We start from the raw sequence: 21048 nt of genomic DNA on the forward strand, positions 1-21048 counted from the left end.
TCTTCCATTCAAGTTTATTTTTCTGTGGTCACGCATTCCAACGTCTCTTATTAGTCTCACTAGAAGTGCGTGGAGTAACAGTCTCACTAGAAGTGCGTGGAGTAACAGTCTCACTAGAAGTGCGTGGAAGGTAAGGCAGCATGGGAGAAGGCGTGGCAGAGGGTGTGGGAGGTGGCGTGGAAGTTGTGCACAATCTCTCCACCTCTCTTTGACTTTTCACCAATAGCCTGTGATGTTGCTGTCTTTTTCGCCATGATCTTCTGACCTTCCTTTGCTCCCTGTCAGATAAATCACTGATAGATTTGATCTTTCCTCCTTTCTTTCGTTTCTAGTTTCGTTCTCTTTCCTTCTTTCCTTATCATATCACCATTATTTAGCACTCTGAGATTCTTAAGAATGAAATGTGCTTTACAAATCAAATATAATAACAATATTATTATTATTATTATTATGTTTTAAGAGTATAATGTAATAATAATGATGAAAAATCTCCTTAAATATGTGGAACATTACATGTTGTCACTACCATAATGATTATGTCACAACCGTAACGTTACAATTTGTTACGGTTGTGACTGTTACGGTTGTGACATTTTTAGCTAATTCCTAGCATAACTCAAACATGCTAACAAGTAAATGGCTAGGAACAGATGTTTGAGCAGTTGTACACACAACAAAACATAATATTTTGTTTTGAGCCCCCAAAAGTGTATTTACTTGCAGATAATACGTGTACGGTTGTGACAATTATTAATGTAACATGCTGATTTTCAGACTTTGGAACCCATTTACTTAAAAATTATGAGAGGTAATATCTCACCATGCAGCCATGAGGCACAGGGATGCAGTGTCATTTCTTGGTCAGAAATTCTGGGGTGTGACTAAAACCAGGCTCCACCCATGTGGTAAAACAACTCGTGTTACGGTTGTGACGTGAAAGTGTGGGACAGCATTTTTTAAAGCATGTTTTGTAATTTTAAAAAAAACTTCAAAATGAATCTAAATGTTTTACATTCTGTTTAAAAGAAACCAAACATATATTTTAAAATACACTATTGGAAAAAATGACAAAATTCTTTTAAGTATTATTTTCATGGATTGAAATTTAGGGCTTAGAGATTGGGACAACTACTTCCCAATAGAAAGTACCTAGGAAGGTAGCATAAATGATGATTTTGTATATATTTAGCTTAATTACTAAATAGTTACAGTCTTGTGTTTAACTAGATCATAACATCATCTTAGTAAATATTGAAGGTCTGAATTCTTAATTGTTTTGTTAAATAGTTTTTTTATTGTGGGACAGCAATTTGCACGAATTCGGTAGAATGGCCCATATGCAAAAACATTTCATCCCAATATAACATTTGTCATAAATGAAACCTTTATCCAAAATGAATGAATGAATGAATAAATAAAATACATCATCCAGCGTAGCATGACTGCACAGAACGAAAACATCAACATCATTAAAGCACAAGTGCAAGTTCATAGTGTGCTGAACACTTGGGACACATGAGGTAATATCTTTGTTTAGCCAACATCCAGGGCATCCTGCACCCATGCGAGTTTAAAAGCACATAACATTCAGACTAAAGATCAAAAGTTACCTCCCTGGTAAGGTTCTGGAAAAGGTGACTCATGTTTTTATACCCTCACAGCTGGATTAATGTAACTCGCTGTCTGCAGCTCATCTTCTCTGATCAAATCACCCCAATGCCAGTATGATTTAAAACGTTATCTTAACGTTTGTCTTTAAGTCTTTATATGATCCTGGATACACTCATGCACATGCACACTGCATTCAGAGCGCTGAGGCTGAAGTACCTAAGACTGAACTGAAGACCGGAGGTAACTGAGCCTTTGCGGTGGCAGCCTCCTTGGCCTTTTAATTCAGGTTGAGCCAGACTCTCATTTTCTCTGTGTTGCGTGTGTCTGGTACATAGTTTTACCAGTTATCTTGCTTCCTATTTTGAGAAGTGTGTTTTGTACAGACGATGCTCCCTGGAACGCCTCGGCCGCTCTCTCTTAATTTGAAATTCAAATCCCTGCATCGTACTGCACGCAGACCTGTAAAGGCAAACATAATATGCACACCCTGTTTGGTGTTTATTATATGTGTCACTTCCAGAGAGGCAGGGAGGGATGAACACATTCAAAACAGTCCTACCTCTCTGTGGTGTGTGTTAACCTGGTCCAGGCTGAGGGAGAACAGCCCATTTTTGGCCCCAATATAGAGCCGTTCGTGGCCTTCGTCCAGCAGCATGGTCTGGGGCTGAAGGGACACTCCATGTCCCTGGAACAGCCAGGTCCTGTTCAACTGCCAAAGCTCTGCAGAGATGACAGCACATAGAGAGAGAGATTAGGAGGAAAATTAAAAAGGCAGCACAATGGAGGCCTGCAGTTTCCATTTAAATATAGATAGCGATAGATGGATGGAGACAGAACAAGTTGGGAGATAATCTAATTGGGATTTTCCATTATACAGTTCTAACACTATCCCCGGCTTGACTCGACTCAACCAGACTCGTTTCTTTGGCCTTTCCATTAGGGATAGTACCTGGTACCTGATCTGAGTCGATCCTAAAATGGAAGACGACATAGAGTTTGGTCAAGTAGTGCTAGAACTGTATCATGGAAAAGCCACATGAATGTTTTGAGTTACCTTTTCTCGCATTCAGTGAACAAAATGTATGAAATATCCATCCAGAGCAACCTTGTGGTTGCACAGTTATCTCTTACTCATCGATTCAACGGTCAAATATTTCAGTCAGGAGAAACGTGTGAGCAAAATGAATAAATTACAGAGTCTTTGACGCTTGGACAAGACGTGGGAGATGTAATCTGCTTCTGCTTCTGAGCAGCAATTAGGAACAAGCCCTCCCTCCCAGTCCACGGGTGGAGAAGAATTAGACTGGTGATGAAGGAGGGGAGGATGTGTCGTACAGCAGAACATGGAGATTAAGGCAGACAGCATACTTTATAGACAGCAACACCTGATTTACACCTGAGGAAATGACAGCTAGGAAGTGAAGAGATTAAATCAGGAAGTGTGAGACCAAATCTATGACTGACGCGTGCAACGGAACAGTCTTCCTGACTGAACTTGCGCCAGAGCTTCATCTGTTTTCTCTGAATCGCAGGTAACTGCTTTTACTTTTTCCGGCTTGAATGTGTGGTATGTAAAATTCACTGCAAAATAAATATGTTCAAGTGTTTAATCACTTAAAGATTTTAATTGTTTTGGTTTTCATAGCCCTTTTTGGGGTTGTGCAACTACTCAGTGTATTTCGCTTTGTGGAGTAGCAGCATACTGAGCAAACAAGGAAAATACCCTTGAAGCACTTGGGGAAAGGAGGAATAAGTGGAGGAAATTGCATTTCACACAAACTTTGCTTCTTGGACAGTCGGACAGACCTACAACCAATCAGATCAGTGATCCGGATGCAGCCTCTGGTGCATCATGAAATCACCGGCAGCCTTGGTTGAGTTTAGCCAGGCTATCTCTTCATTGTATTTACCAGCATGTTCAAAAACAAGACTGCTCTCTTACATGATTTCCATCTCCTCGTTCAACACACAGCCAAGGTCTAGAACCAAGAATCAAGAACTTCCCTCGGGGAGAGTGAGCACCAGAAAGATTACCTTTCCATCTCACCTCGTTCACTCATCACACGTGGCACCTTCAAAACAGCAAATTCATCTGTGCATGTTTGTGTCACTGGCTTGTTCCTGTTCCAACGATCCATATTATTGCAGCATTCACCTTATCCTTTAAAGGCGACATAGAATGCTTGTATCACACATGTTAGTTATGGAGGTCTACTTACATATATTAACTTGTTTTCATGATTAAAAACCTCCTAATTGCTGCAAACGAGCCGATCAAAATATCTCCTCACTGACGCTCTTGTCAGCCGCGCTATTTCAGACCAAAACCACACCCCTAGAATGTGGACTGTGTTGTGATTGGCCAGCCAACGAGAGCTTTCCTACTGTCCTGTGATTGGCCAGGTACCTGGAAGTGACGTAATAGATAGGCCAGCTCTCAGATACACAGCTCCCCCTCTGGCACGGTGGATGCTCTGCATCTCAGCAGCTACAACGAGAGTAGTTCTTCTTCTGCGGTTGAATGTACGCAACCGGATGTGCCCGGACTAGTGCCCGCACCAGGAGGCGCTACGGTGGTGAGAGGATTTGTTTGGATTTTTGTGAGGATTTTTGATGACGACATCAAATTAAGGAAGTGCCGAGCCGCTTCGCAGAGCCCAGGAAAACAATACAAAACTATTTTCTCAGCAGTGGCTGAACTGTTTGTTCTGAAACTTTAGGGTTTCATAAACGAGGTAATGACGCAGATACACACACAAACGCAGCGTTAATTGGAGCTTCCGGTCTATGTCGCCTTTAATGCAAATGTAACGCCATGCACTTCTGAGAACTATCAGGTATACGTCCCTTCAACTAGTCTTGCCAACACGTCTTTACATGCAGGTCATAAATGTATTATTATTTAGCACTTGTATATTTTTAGTGATACCTGATCTCTAACACTGAGTGCTTTTTCCTGGATTACTCACAGCTACAGGATGCACCCTCGGGGGGGGGTTTATTTGTTTTAAATGGGATTAGGTATCAACAGAGGAGTAGGTGACTGTACGCATTTTGTTGCTGTTAAGACTTCAGTGTTGAAGACAGATGAATGTTTGTTTGAGAAGTGTCAGATCTGGGGTGGTTAGATGGCGGGGGGGGAGGGGTGGTGTGGCTGTGGGGTTCTGCCATGGCTCAGGCATGCTTCCTGTAATTATAATCCACATACAAAGCATGATTCTCTCCCTTACACACACACACGCAGTCTGTCTCCCCTCCAGCTTCCCACAGTTCCGTCTGAGTGAAGCGGAACTTAGATCAAGAACGGTCCTCAACATCATTCCACTTGGATTCCAATGGTTTTGCAATCGGCTGCTCTTCCAAACAACCATCTCCTTCCTTGTGTGAAGTCAATTCTGCCATCACTAATTTAGATGACAGACTTTAAAAAAAAAAAATAGCTGAAGTAATTGGCTGAGCAGCCATCAAGCATTTTACTTGATAATGATGGGAGACAGCTGATTTACTGTGTGAGATGCACCCAGGAACATGCCAGTATGCACAAGCTCTCTTCCCTGTCAAAAAAACACAGACAAGAACTCTTAACACACACGTATATACTTCTATCCAATGAGAAAAGAAAGCCACCAAGAACCCATGGAAGAGACAAGAAAGAGAGAAAAGTATACATTATGTGGTTGAAAATAAAGTGCTGTCAGCAATGTTGTCTTTTCTAACTTCCTGTCTGTCTGTTGCTGAACTGACATCACCGTCCCTCGTCCCTTTGTCATCTCATGAAGGTTTTTGGCGAGAGGCATTTACTGATTTACTGCCACACAGCCTAACCTCACGAGCAGAGAGGACGACCTCTTTGCCTCTTTGTGGATTTTTCATTCCTGCTTGGATGGTAAAGTTTCTCCACAGATGTATTTGGAAATGCCTGAGACTAAGGCCTTGTTCAGACCTGGTATCCCCATCCGTCCTGAGACCTGAGATCGTCACGCTCTTATATCACACATGGGCAACATATGGCCCTGGAGCTGGATCTGGCCCGTAAACCAGTTTTACCCGGCCCGTGACGTCCTCACAGTTGACTCTTGCTCAGATTAACGCTGTGATATACTTCACTGCCACTTTGGTAGTGCAGCACTCAAATGTTTGAGCTCACTTTTGCTGAATTTAGCAAAAACAAAGCAACTTGTATCATGTCCGCATCGTTGCGAGGAAACTCGAAACGTGTTCTCTCCTTGTGTGGTGGACAACAACTATTGTGTGACTAGCCAACATTTGAAGTGGGTGTGGTTATTGCAGAAATGAGGACTTCTGAGGAGTTCTGCACTTGACTTACTTGTAAAGTATGAAATGTCCTAGCCAGAACTAACTTCGGTCTTGTTCTTGCAACTCGAGAACCCTAGACTAGCTCGATTTTAGTCAAAATAACAAAATTTCAAATATTTATTTGGATTAATCTGCCCACCCCTAGTGCTTAGCGCTGTCCACTTCTAATCAGCGAAATCAGGATGGATGTTAAAACCGGTTTTGGACGGGGTCAGTGACCTTGGGAAACTCTGCAGACTCATATTTTAAAAGTCCAGGTGCCTGTTTTATAGACGGACATCAGATCATCATGCAGTCACCCCTGAGGGGTTTTAAAGGTCATGATTCCATAACCAGCAGTCTGTTTCCATGATGTTGTTCTTTCGGTCATTACCCATCACACGGTAAGCGGTCATGAGCATTGGGTATGAAAGAACAACTTTGCGGGTAACAGATCTTGATCAGGGTTTTCTCAGTTGGATGGCGGGGGTCTCCCTTAGAGATGTTGGTCGATCAGATCTCAGATAAGTGGTTGTTGATGGATGGATTGATGGATGATGTGTTCAGGTGTGTACTACTAGCATTGTGATTGATCCATTCATAATGAATATTAATGCTGCATTCCATTTACATTGAAACTGGGAGTGACATCACCCCCTGAGTTCACCACTCAGACGTTGGAAATGCAAAATGTATCTTGGGCGAGCCACTGTTACAGCAACAACACCAGTCAATACCACTCTGTCAGGCCAAAACAATGTATCATCATCAGGCAGAATCAGACTTGTTTTCATTCTAATCTAAACTATCCAATCTTAGCAAATGTCAGTCAGTCATCATCTAACCGCTTTATCCAATTTCAGCTACATCGGGCGATAGGCGGGCGATAGGCGATAGGCGGGGTACACCCTGGACAGTTCGCCAGTCCATCGCAGGGCCACACACAGATAGAGACAAACAACCATTCACTCTCACACTCACTCCTATGGTCAATTTAGAGTGTCCAATTCACCTAATCCCCACATTGCATGTTTTTGGACTGTGGGAGGAAGCCGGAGAACCCGGAGAGAACCCACGCACACACGGGGAGAACATGCAAACTCCATGCAGAAAGGCCCTTGTTCCAACCGGGGCTTGAACCCGGGTCTTCTCGCTGCAAGGCGAGAGTGCTAACCACTACACCACCGTGTGACCCTTAGCAAATGCATTGTTTAAAAAAAGGAACTAAAATGTGCCACCCATTGTTGCTAGTGTCTTAAAACTTATTCAGTCACAGAAGAAACCTGACAGTTGCCTGGTGATATTGTGGACGTTGTTGAGATGCCAAGAATAAAATGTCAAAAAAATGCTCTGAACAAACTATATTTTCCCCTGCTTCTTTGAGTCTAACATATGGAAATAGTCATTTTACAAAAAATTACAGTCTTTGAGTCCTCTTTCAATTCATATGTCTTTCGAGAAAAGGTTTGGAATCCTGCCTTTTTTTTGTGAAGATAAACAAATAATTTAAAAACACTTAAAGGAAGTCTGATTTTTGGAATAATCTGCCAGGCCATTTTCTAATGTTGGTGGGCCAGTTTGGGCCAGCTGGCCACCAGTTGATATTTTGCCCACACAAATAGTGCAGCGACATAAATAAAACAGTAGTATGTGGAATAGCAGAAGTGTTATAAACGGTAAAGTTCACACAATACCAGGGACCTGCAGTGTCACTGACCCAACAATGTGTGCTCATTTGTAATATAGAACATTTCAACACATACTTAATCAAAAGTACTGCAGACAGCACCTTTAATTCCACCTGACTGCGGTCCTGATTATACTCTGAGAGATGCTTCAGAGCACACAATGCCATTTCAAAGGTTTCTCCTCTGTCATTATGCACAGCCATCACAGACCATCATTGCTAAAGCTCAGGAAAGGAAAGAGGGGATTTCCGCATTTCCCCCCTGTCCTCCCCTTCTCTCCCCTTTTCCCATCAGCAGCTGGCGAGGGCTCTTTAGCCGCAAGCTAAGGGGTGTTCCACCATCAGCATCTGAACTAAGGAGACACATGTGATCCCACTTCAAATGGAAAACTTGGAGAAAAAGGACTCCCTCAAGACAGACACTTTCATCGTCTCGCTGACTGGTGCTGAAGACGCTGAAGTCAAATCAAAATACACTTTGTGATCTCCGCTTTGTGCATGAACGGCAACTCTGTTTTCCCACACCCGGGAGAATCCGTTTGTGTTTACGTGTGTGCATTAGCAGCCTGATTATAGGTCTCTTCACAGCAATGAGGGAACATTTATGTTTTGTCAAAGAAACTGCACCTATGGCTTCAAATGCACCTTGGAGGTCATAAAAACAAACCCTAAGGAAACTTAAAATAAAACACAAATCAAATTTACTGCCACAATTTGATCAATTGCCAGTACCAGGCAATCATTTAATGTCAAGATAATAAACGTGGTGCTGTACGCAGCCTCATATTTCCTGGGAAATAAGCCTGTGTGCACTTGTTGGGTAATGGAATTTGTATTGAAAGAGAGCATAAAAAACATTATTGGAGTGAGCTGCACTTAAGAAGGGACGAAAATATAGAAGGACTGTGGCATCAAGGCCTCAGTGAGACTGTGGAGCGTTGCCAATGTTGCAATATAGCCTTGAGCACTTAAGTCCTCTTTAATATGTGTGTGTGTGTGTGTGCAGTGGTGGTGGTTATGATGTCACAAAGCAAAATCAAAGCCACATGGTGGAGGATGATCTGGGAGGAAGCAAAATTTGTTTCTCTTTAACAATGATAGAATGTGATCTTATAAACTATTCTAATGAGGGACTCAGATTCAGGACTGGTATGGTTTTTATTTAAATTTCTATCCATGTATCGCTTTAGGTACAGTATATTAGGACGCTATGTTTTTATCTTGTGTTAACAACGCTCTGTCTTTGACAGGTAGGTGATCACCCAAGCATACTCCCATTAAATTTAGGCAAGAATCGAAAAAGATAATCAAATTTCTAATGAATGCCTAACTCTCTTTCCCCGAACAAAATTTTGTATGCAGGCTTAGACACTCTACCATCAGGCAATTCCTCCAGATTTGATCCAGATTACAGATTTGGCAGCAATTTAAATTCCCATTGAACAAGTTCAGATGTTTTAAATCTTAGCAACATGTTAAAAGATCAGGAGACATTTTGCTTATGTAAGACGGTAATAGCTATAAGATACAGGAAGTCTGATGGAGCCATTGGTCATGTAAACTGTATATGTTGCATTCAAACCATTGTCACATACGTTCACACAATGCTGATCAGCTCCTGGCTTTCTTACTATAGCAGGATTTAGATCTCATTTGGCCCCGGTCACATTCCCACACTGCACACAGGAAGTGATTTGTTTTATGTCGAGACAGTCAGAGGCAACGGCAACATTGTGCTAGTAAAGTGATATGGCTGCAAACAGGTTAGAGTACGAGTGAAAACACACACACACACAAGCGCCCATGAAAAGTTTCAGAGGTTTCGTTCTACTGCACAAATAAACACGATCAATAAACACATGTTGAATCCGCCCCCTGCTCCACAGCTGTATACACACAAACGCTCCCTTTTACAGATGAAGGATACAACTTATAAAAAAAAAAACAAGGTTACATGGTTTCTGCTCATAAAGACCAAAGAGAGGAATAGATTAACACGAATTAACATTAACAACAACAATCACCATATGTTACACGTCGCAGCTTTAATGACTGAGTTGTTTTATCTCCCTTTCATTTTTAATTGTGCTCATTTGCTATTTTCTGTTTTTATAAAAAAAAAACAGACTAATTTGTTATTATTATTATTATTAATTATTTTAATGAGGATGTTATACTGTCTCCATATTAGCAAAATGTGTGTGGATAGTTTTTACATGGCCCACATTGTGTTGCATTTTATATGAATGAAAAGTATACAAATGAAGTGTGATTGATGAATTGACTGATTGATTTACGTGCAGTACTTTTAATATGCTCTCAAAAGTCTATCCGCACAAGCTATACCTCAAGCGTACATGTGCATAATGAATGAATATAATGAATTGGCTATTTATGTGGGCTCACTGTGTGTCAGTGCTGGGCTGTATATCATGATTTTACTGTGATTAAAAATGGCACTCTGATCCGCGTCAGGCACAGAAGAAAGGAATGACTCAGAATGTGGTGAAAAGGCGATGTTTACATAATCTATAGTGCAGTCAGTATTTCATTTACCCCACAGATTTACTCCAGATGCACACTCAGTATCTTCTCTGGTCCCTCACAAGTTTGTGCAGTAAAATAAAAAAAGGGGAAGATAAGCTTTGCTTTTAACTGCCAAGCTACAATATACAAAAAGAATCCCACTGGAATTGCCCCTCTTGAATTGCTCACTGCACTTGTCATCCTTTATCCGCTCCCCTCCCTTTGTAATAGCTTTGGCTATACAGTCTCTGAAGACTCAAACAATCTGTGCATCCTTCCCTCCTTTTCCCATGTGATAATCTTAACTCCTCTCCATGGTCCCCGTCACTGGGAAAAGGTCAGAAAGGATATTAGACTTTCACCAGCTGCCTTCTCCTCTGGACATCTCATTAATGATCTCGAGAGCACACACAATACAATGGTAGAGAGGGGGGGGAGAAAAAGGACGCTGTGATGAACACGGACAAAATGAGAAAGCGAGAGACGGGCGAGGTGAGCGTATAGCGGATGGCAGAGGGGTTGATGTGTTTTTTTTCTTCTCCCCCCTCGCCTTCCAGAGTTGTGATTTATCGTATCACATTAAACCCTTCATTTCACTAATCAGGCATACGTCTACCCTTTGACCACAGTCCAATCTGTTAAATGTTATGTATACACCCATACTAGACTGAAAAAAGTCATCTTTAGGCTGTAGTCCTCATTTAAACCTGAGAAGAAAGTCTCATCATTTCAAGGTCGTAAAATATTCTCGTCTGGAGAGGAAGTTCTAGAAATTACAGCTCAAAAGAGGGGGTTTTGTGGGGTAATTGCTACCTGGCTAATCCCTGTATTCACACTTCAGCTCCTGTTTGCATGAAACTCACAGTTTTACCGAGAGGTGATGCAGAAAGTTGTGGAGGCAGTGTAATTGCAACGATTCACGTCCAAACTCAACCAAAAGTCATGTAAAATAAATGACCCCGTAGCTTTTATGTAAACATGACGTTGGAAAACACAGGAAAAAAAAAAACACCAATTTAATGACCATGGAAGGGTCTCATGTTGTTCCAGGTGTTTGCTCTTTCTAACACTTACTAATGTTGTGAGACAAGCCATGCAAGCTTGTCTGCAATAATAACAAGCCAGCACTTGTCATTTTTCAGGAATGTGAGACAATTTTGGAATTTTTCTTTTTCCCAAGTACAAATATTTTTTGCAGAAAGCGATAAAACCACAAAGACTCTTAGATCTCTTTTTTATGTTGATGTTTTCATCCTCTTTTTGGATGATGTGAAGCCACACTGCCAGCAGAAGCGCTGCACAGCTAGTTATTTGGGTCGGGTGAGACTTAAGGCTTCACCAAATTATGATGATTTATCAGAAAGAAACACCACTCAACTGAAATTACAGAATTCACAGCAACATTTTGGTAAATGGTCTGTATTTATATGGGGTGTTGTTGACCACTCACACGTTACACCACAGGTCATTCACCCATTCACACCCATATTCATACAGCACATCTATATGCAGCACTTTTTCCATCACACATCTATAATGCACTGTCGGCATAGCAACTTGGGGTTACGTGTCTTGCCCTGGGACATTTTGGCATGTAGTCTAGGGGATGAAAAAAATGAATTTGCACAATGACAACAAAATTAGTCCCTATACTAAAGGATGCAGCAGCGTAACGTTTTTGCAGCCTGTTGAGACGCAGCCAAGTTTATGGTACAACAGCAGAATTGATGGTTGACTTAAATTAGAAGTTGTTTTTGCTTCACAGGACTTGAGATTCCAAGGAAGCTGCTGGACCAGACAAATCCAAAGCCCATGGATCTGTGTCCAAGGTTACAAAAATATTGCAAAACAAACAATAATTCTTACCATAATAAGGAGCAGGATTAAGGTTTAACAGGCCCAAGCAGATGAAATGTATGACCAGCTACAGTTCTATGGACATAGTCTGATCTATAAAAACATTGTGGAGTATGCTATCGTAACTCAATACACGATGTGAATTGGGTTATATTTGTTTTCAACATGTGAGTTAATTGAGGGTATTATCAAATGAATGGATGACTGGGATAACAGTGAATTAAAGGTATTAAGGAAAATCAAATCTTCACTGGTCCAGAAGTCTTCACAAGAACTTTGGGGGGATAGATGAAAGACAGAGTAAATCATAATTTCACACCATTTGCCAAGTGAGGCTAACATGAAAGCATGCAGAGATCTGTAACGCATAAGGTCGTCACTGGAATGTACTTCGAGAAACCAGCAGAAAGATGAATTGATATTTTTCCTGAGATTTGGAATATGTGCATCGTCAGAAGCAGGTTAAAAGTGTGTCATGGTCCATTCTTCTTCTCATTGTTATTGTATTAGTTGCTCACTGTAACGCTGGGCTTCGATTCTTGGGTTGGAAGAGTGGCATAAGTAGTAGTAGTAGTAGTACGTATGTTTATTTCTGTAGAGCTTCTGTAGCTGCAATAGAGCGTCTAAGATGCAGATGCTAGAGTTCACTTGCACACTTTAAACCCAAGGCGATCGATTTTGAAGGGAGTTTGGAAGCAGGTGGAGATGCCACTTCTCCAGACCTGCAGTATCCTGACATCTTCAACTTCCGGGTTCACTTCCCTTCCACTTACTCCAGAGCGGCTGGAGGGAAACTCTGCCTCTTCAACTCTGTAGTCTGAAGACTGCAATGTTGTCACTGGAAGGGCAACAACGGTTAGCGATGTTCGTATTAGCATTATTAGTATTAGTATTAGTTAACGTTACTGTTCAGTAAATGTACTCTCATGCGTCCATGAATTACCAAGCGCTAACATAAAATCTGTTGCTTGTGGGTTGCGATTGCTCTGCGTTCCTCTTCTAATCCTAACCCACCTCTGTCTGGTTCTGTGGAGATCTGGTAAAATGCTCTCCCGCTAGCCTGTCTCCGACTATTTCGGCATCCTGGGGCACAAGATCTATCCACCATCTTCCCTGTTTTGATGAACACCGAAGGCGGAAAGAGAACTTGTCGTACATATTGCCCGATTTATGTGTCGTCGAGTATAAACATCTATAGACATGTAAAGCGCTGTTTCCTGCAGGAGGGCATTAGCTTGCTCATGTGACGTCAGCTGGTGGTCTGTAGTTGGAACCAAAATGTAATTTTGGCAGGAAGCCGCACGGTCCAAATCTGCCAGGCTACTGTTGTGCCAAAGCAGTCAGGGATAAGCAAATGGGAGAGAATTTTACGATTTTACTGGATTACCACAGAACCCAGAGGTGGCATAAAATGCAATGGAAATCCACAATCAATGGGGTTCCACTTCCACACAGACTAGTTCCAATACAAGGTATTGTACCCGCTCTAAGCTGTCAGGAACTCTGAGGTAAATGTTATCAGACAGCTGAAGATGTCATAATACTGCAGTTCCTGGAATAATGTCTGCTCCGGGAGTTTTCATTTTCAAAGCATTACGGTGCCATGAATAGGATAAGTTATATTCAGTCTGTCAGGTTCTGCATACATTGATATTGATTTTCGATGGATTTAAAGTGTCCATTTACATCGAAACGTGGAAGTTTGGGAGTCACGTTACCGTCAAGTTCACAGAGTTCCAGTTGAGAAGTCGCAAAAGTATCTCGGGCTAGCCATTGTTAGTTATACCAGTCGAACTACAGTACTTGCTACATGTATACATGTATCACTAAGTTATACAACAGAAGCACTATTAATGGTTCAAGTTCAATATTTGGAGCACCATTGAAATATTAACTACTTCACATTATAATAGACATCGATTGGGTATTTATTTCAATCTGCAGGAAAACAGAACGACCAAAAATAGAACAATTTAACTGCAGCCTTGGTCATTTTTTAATTGCATGGTTTCAAATTGCGGTTTCACATTGAACGTGATTAGGTAATAGGAGAGCAATCGATGAACTGGGGACTTGTAATGATTATTATTATTGTTATCTTTGAAGTCCTTTTGCCAAACGTTCTCTCACAGTGCAGAATATGGTTTTTACCACCCTGTCCTGATACTAGATGTTTTATATATATATATATGTGTATGTATATATATATCATTTTATTTTTTACCCCTAAGGGCAAATAATTAAAAACCACCTCCTTCTCCATCTGCCTGAACTATAGCCAAGTCAGCAGTGTGTGAAGAATTCCCACAATTCCACCTGTGCATGCGTCAGTCTATGTGGGTGTAATTGTGTGTGTGTGTGTACAGTATGTTTTTTTTTTTTGCAAACTGAAGGGTGTGTGTGTGTGTGTCTGTGTGTCTGTGTGTGTGAAAAAATCACCGGCGGAGCCCCTGAGGCATATATTAAGTCTTAGATGGGTTTCATTCCATAATGATAGGATCCAAATGCAGCCTTTTTCATAGCACTGTGTGCTAGCCTTAACATGTATCAGAGAAGAGTGGGAGCGACGCAGAAGAACTGAGATGTCAATCATTGTTACGGCTTTGCCTGCAGGCGGTGCCTGAACTGCGTGATGTATGGGCCACAACCATAACAGATATTTTCGTGGCATTTATGACGACGCACATCAAGTCTGAATCGCTTACTTTTGTTGACGTATGAAGTCCGTGGCTCCAGCGCATGCAGACGTTCCAATCTTGTTCTGTTCCTTTGTACTTGTAATTTCTGTTTATACTTCGCGTACATTCCGGTGTATATTTATATTTGACAACTTATTGACAAATGTGAAGTAGGGCCAGGCAGCAGCACTTCCTCATAAAACAAACAAACCGTCCTCACAGATGTAGCCAACGAACCAGAATTGTCAGCTCTCATAAGAGACTCACAGCACTGTATTCATAAGTTATTGACCATCCACATTCCACACCTATATTCAACCACGACTAACAGGCTTATGGTGAATCGTCACCCTCTGTTGCTATAAAGGCTTTAAAGAGACTGTGAGAGAGAAAAAAAACAAAACACCGGGATCTTAAAGAGTTTTATCTGAACAGATAAAACCCCCATTACTGTCTAAGAGACACACGAGAATACCACTGCATGCTCGTCTATATCACACTCCCACACAAGTAAACACCCCCCTCTCACCCTCTCTCTCTCTCTCAGACACACACAGCCTTATCTATTCCCACAGCTAGAAGAAAAAACATACAAACTCCATCTTTCCACCACTATGCCATAACAGAAAGCAACATTGTGAATTCTCAGCCGCCGTGGCAGAGGGACCAAAACAAACTTTGAAGGATGCTCTTTAAACATCAGCAGTGAGTGAAAGAGTCATGTACATGACAGTGTCAGTGGGGGAGTCCAATGCTGCATGCAGGGATGGGCACTATCGAGACAACACATCATTGCTGTGAGGGTTTGTTGTTTTCTGCCCATAAAGAAGCAGGAAAAAAAAACACCACAAATAAACACAGATTTAACTGGTACTAATGGAGTCATGAACCATTACTTTAACTACAAATAAAAGTTTGTAGCAGGAACGTGATTGATGGTTCAGAATCAAATCAGACCTGGATATACTTCTATCTGCCACAATAAAACAAAACCACCAGGAATACAATCGAAAAATCTGAATTTCAGCTCAAATGTGTTGTTTAGATATTGTTTTCATATTCATATCAGACAAGAAAAGTTGTATTGAGGTCCATTTTGTTGTTGTTGGTCCAATAATGATCTAATTGCATGCTCACAATAACCTGTTTCTCCCTTTGCACACTCATCACGCTTCTCTGCCTTCAACTAATTCACTAGTATTGTTGCACATGCAGTATCAATGCCAATTATCTAATATTATATTGCACATATTTTAACAAGACATACTGCTTTGCACTGAGATAAGCAGAGTTTAAAATCTCACAGCACTGAAATTGAACTGAAACTGCACTGGCTGCATCACCTGAAGGCTGCCTTGCCTTTTCATTTTCAGTGGTGCAACACAGTGCAACGGCACGTATTCGTAGCCGAGGGCGATGACAGCTACACTCACAACTGGGTAATTCTTACCTTTGTTTGAGAGCCGCATCCTTGGGTGGACGCCGCGGGCTGAGTGAGGCAAACACAGCAGAACAGGATACATCAGCATCAGTGTCAGATACACAGTCCCTCTGCACTCTGCCATCATCATCATCATCATCATCATCTTCAGTGAAGACGCACACTCACTCCACGCTTATCCACGCCAAAAAAAAGCAAGCAAGTCCACTCAGCATGAGGAGCAGCAGGGTCAGTGAGTGAGAGAGGAAGAGACAAAGTTCCTGCATCCAGTCTTTATTTAAAAAAAAAAAAGTCTCAGTCCACATTCAGATGATCACAACAGTGTGGATGAACTGGATGTTGTCTCTGCGGCTTCTATACAGTCTCCACTCTCCCCTATAGCAGTCTGCTGAAAACTGCATCCACCCACTGCCTCAGTGGACACTAAGGCAAGAGCTCTGGCTGTTATCCTTGCTTGGACTTAGTAACCAGGGAGAAGAGAAGTCCAGTTGCTAGATTCACGCCGCAGTGCCCACTGCTCTCTCTCCATATGTCAGTCCGTCTGTTTTGTCTGTCTGTCTGTCTGTCTGCCCAAGCTCAGATCCAATATTAGTCCTGATAAAAAAAAAAAAAAAGTAAATAAATATTATTTAAAAAAAAACAAAACTCAAAATGCATCCAAGAAAGATGTGTGGTTGTCCCCGCAGACAGGCAGTCTTGAGGCTGTGTTCCCCCTCTTGTGTCCACTGGAACTGTAGTCGTTCTCTGGACAGGAGCCCAGGAAAAGGCAGAGTGGGAGAGGGGAGGGAGTGGGTAGCCTCGTGCCTGGCGTGTGGTCTCTCTTCTCTCTCTCTCTCCCTCTCTCTCTGAGGAGGGAAGTGTTGCTCTGGCTGCTAAAACTCGGGGAGGATCCTAACCTCAGTGAGTCACTTCAGATGAGTTTCTGCCACAGCTACTGATCTGAGCAGAGGCCAGCTGCCCTGGTGTGTGTGTGTGTGTGTGTTTGTGAGGCTGTGAGCATGCTGGAAATTGTCCACTCCTCCCTTCAGATTGTCTTGAGACTTCTCTCACCCTCCCAGGCAGCTGGATTAAGACTCAGCCCGAGAAATACTGCCACTCATGTCAGTGTGCAGACCACCTCTCACTTCTCCCCTCCTCCTCATCCACTCCCTTCTGCTCCTGTACCTCTGCTGCATTAACATGGACCTCAGCCAAGGTTGTTCAGCCTCTAAACTCTTGCACTTTTCACTTTGTGTGTGTGTGTGTGTTTCCTCACAGATAGTCATTATCACCGTTACCATGGATTTTAATGTACAAGGTTCTTTCATGGTGATTTGCTTTTAATCTCTCCGTCTGTTTATCTGTCTAGCCATCTTTCACACAACCTCATTACTGTAAAACCTAGTTATTAGCCTGTCCCCATGTCCAGCAGCTTCTTCTTTGATGTTTTTTCTTCTGTTTTCGTCTTTCACGCTCTCTCCCCCGGGACTGTGAGTGAGTTCCTGTGTCGCTTTGGTTTAGTTTTATGTGTATCTGTGTGCGGGGTACAGTTATTCAGCTCATCTGAGTATTGTGTTACATGTTGAGGCCACTGACACACAAGTCCTGTGCTGTGTCTTTGTTGCCGTATTCTGTTTTAAGGTTGTCCTCAGCTTTTGGAATCTGATTAGCTAAAACACACACACACACACACACACACGCGCACACGCGCACAGCATTCACACATACAGTATATCCCTGAGGAAAGTCCCAGAGGCGTCCAGTTACCCGTGCAGGGAGGCGTCTGTCTCTGTCTTCTGCGATGTCCTTTGAAATACATCTGTTTCTCTTTGTCATGTCTGAGTGGTGACACCAACACTGAGACATGCCGATCCCTAATATTGGAGATTTTTGTTTGTTTTTTCATTGATTACGTCTCTTTTTCTTGTATTAATAGTTTGAATTGTCAATAATGAGGCTCTCTAGAGTGTTTAATTAAAAAAAAGTTAACTGAGTAATGGGTGATGGAATGCCCAGTGACATTTCTACACTGCACATAAGAAGCAATTGTACCTAAATGAAGATGCAACATTGCACTAGCAAAGGTTGGAATATGACTGAAAACAGGCATCCACAGGCAACACAAACGCTCCCTCAGTCAAGGTCTGATAGTTTTGTTCAGGAGAGCACATTTTTCAGATGAAGGGCACAGCGAGCACATGTCATTTAGCAGAGATCCAAAGCGACTTACAATGGAATCAAGTACAATTAGCCAGGGGTGGAATCGAACTTGCGACCATGATGTGTTTGGTACACAAGGTAGGGTCTTAACCACTGAGCCACTCGACCCCCGCTACATCGTTTCTGTCCAAATATAAGCAGAACCAACGGCAAAGAGGATCCACCTTTAATCTGAAAGATCTATCTGTATTGGACTGGGTTAGGGTTACTGGTATTGGCCCACACTCAAAGTTGTGATATCAGTGTAGGACGCGGGAGTTGTATCGAACCATTCCTTCCAAAAATGGAGGAGGGAGGGGCATTGTGTGAATATCTGTCTAAAAGTGTATCCATGAACACATGGCAAGCCTTTAAATTACGATTCATACAAAATTGGAAATGATTGCATTAGGGCTGGAGCAGCTGCACCCCCACCCTTTCTTCCCCACCGTGGGATCTGGTGACTCCAACTCCCACGTCTGCACCTGTTCGCTGCCAGAACAGAAGGACTTTGAGTGCATAACATACACTACATCTCTGTTGCTCCATTGCCGGGTGCAATTATAGACCCTCATGTGTTGCTGAGGCAGAAACAACTGGCCGCTCTCAGCTTCCCTGCAGCCGATGCTATCTGTGTGTGACACGCAACTCCATCAGTCTGAACCCAGCGATTCATGTAAAGAGCATACTTTAGCCTTAGTGACACGGTAAAAGCTTCCCTGGAAGGCTTGCATTTCCGATCCGTTAAGCCACCACCTCAGATTAATAGCCATTCAAAGAGACTGTTGCACAGGAGCCGGTGAGCAAAGCATCGACTTGCTCACTCACGTCTGCTCCTCTGTGACCCGAGGAATTCTTTGCTTGCTTATCCCAGTTTAATGCCGGTAATCAGTCAGAAATCTGCCTCGCACCAGAGACAGTAAAGAGCCACAACTCAATCCTCCTCCTCTCAACGTCTTTTTCACTGTCACTCCCTAAACCCCCCCCGTATCACTATGTCATTGCGCTCATTCCCTTTTTTTAAAAATGAGTTTCATGTGTCAGGTCTTGGTGTCTCCATTAACGTGCTTCCTGTTCTTCCTGCTAAAGTAGCTTACTGAGGAATTTCTAACGTCACGGGAGCGTCTCTTAAACTCTGAATTCCAACTGGAAAACTCACCATTTGTTAGGATCTGCATAAAATGTCTCTCCTGTTTCCTCTTCCCCTTTCCCCTCCTGTTCCATGGCCGTCTGTCTGTTTTCCCCTGTCTGCTTTAGTGGGCGTGCTTGTGGGCGTGTCTGTTCAGACTGACTGGAGAAACTTTACCTGTTTTCCGTACAACTCACCTGCTGCAGATTACTCTGATTGTCACCACTCACACACTCCTGTATAGAAGCCAGCTCACCAGTGTTCACCCGCTTGTATCAGCTTTTGATTCCAGCCATGGAAACTTATTTTTTTATTATTTATTTTTTTTATTTTGGTTTTTGTTGGACTGAAGTTTTTGTGTGTGTTTAATTTTTAAGCGTAGACATGTGGCTAACAACATATACTGTACATTTCTCCATGACAAACTCAAGGGTGACATCACTCCCAGTTCCAATATAAATGGAACAGCACACGCTACCAGAGACACCGAGGCCCCCTTTACATAATAATGTGATTTCTGTGATCAGATTGGATAGTGCTACACCACATGCATTTACACCTGGTATTAACATAAACAACGTTGTTACAGTTGTCTCTCTGTTGAGTAGAGGCATGTTAGGCAATACTCTTTTAGACTTGTAAAAGTGACGGCCCTTGTAACCACAGCGGCACATGCACACACTTTCTCTGCACCTCCAATTAAAAGCAGCGTCCTTAGAATTCCACCAATACCAGGATTTACTATTTAGCCTCCGGTGCAATGCAATAAGCACAATTTCAGGCTCGAATTTCAAAGAAATGGACTTAAAACTGCTGTCAAGTACATCCCTAAATGACTGCTTTCCTTTTTGAAGGAGTGTGAAAAGACTCTTTGATTGAGTGCTGATGTCTCCCATTTGTTTTGAATAGGCCATGTCCAAACGATCTGTCACGCTGTCTGAACACAGAAAAATATTTTCATTCTTGTTAATGCTGTGTCAATATCCGCTCCGTTCAACAGGGGACTCTCTGACCTCCTGTTTGACCCACGGGGACAGAGGTGTACTCTTCTCCTGCCCTGAACACACACACACACACACACACATGCTGTTTTTGTCTGTGTGTGTATTCAACTGCAATGTTTTATGATGTGACAGAGTCAATGTAACGGGGAGCTCAAAAGCAAGATTAACTTGACTGTATTTGTGTGTGTGTGTGTGTGTCTGTCTGCTGGGCCTCCCTCTGTTTAAGAGAGGGCAAGCCCTGTGGTCTCCCGCGGCAACTGAAGCGGTGCTCTGAGGAGCCAGTGTTTCATCCAGCCGTTTACACAGGTGGCGATCATATGGCAGACACACTCACTACAGAGACAGAGTCAGAATGTGAAGTTTTCTCGTTATCGACAAGACAATTTTAAGCCTCGCCAAAACACGTGTATATTTATTTTAAAGGTTCATCGCCGCTCTCTTTCCTAATAGTGTGCGGAGACTATGGTGGCCTTTGTAGAAACATGTCAGTGCAACATGGCGACCTCAGTAAAGCACGGCACTTGCTCAAATTAAGAAAAAAAGCTTATTCCAAGGTTATGGAAACCAAATTATTTGTATTGTTCAGCAATTATATACTTATGAAGACAAACTAGAGGTGTTTTCCATTTTGATTCCATGGT

At 42.3% G+C, this 21048-nt stretch overlaps 1 protein-coding gene across 3 annotated transcripts in view; it reads right to left on the reverse strand.

Annotated features, from left to right (window-relative positions):
- Positions 1-19495, reverse strand: part of sema3e (sema domain, immunoglobulin domain (Ig), short basic domain, secreted, (semaphorin) 3E) — a 35871-nt gene extending 16376 nt beyond the window's left edge. Inside the window, exons 1-3 of one of the 3 annotated variants that reach the window (XM_044037014.1) lie at positions 19434-19495; positions 16106-16690; positions 2171-2331 (exon numbers count right to left, since the gene is read on the reverse strand). In XM_044037014.1, the coding sequence (XP_043892949.1) occupies positions 2171-2331; positions 16106-16241 (297 nt within the window). In that variant the 5' untranslated portion in view covers positions 16242-16690; positions 19434-19495. The remainder of the gene's footprint in view (positions 1-2170; positions 2332-16105; positions 16691-19433) is intronic. The other 2 variants (XM_044037015.1, XM_044037016.1) reach the window with 2 other exon arrangements.
- Positions 19496-21048: the final 1553 nt, after the last annotated feature.

The sequence above is a fragment of the Solea senegalensis genome, linkage group LG10 (assembly GCF_019176455.1).
Source record: "Solea senegalensis isolate Sse05_10M linkage group LG10, IFAPA_SoseM_1, whole genome shotgun sequence".
Lineage (NCBI taxonomy): Eukaryota > Metazoa > Chordata > Actinopteri > Pleuronectiformes > Soleidae > Solea > Solea senegalensis.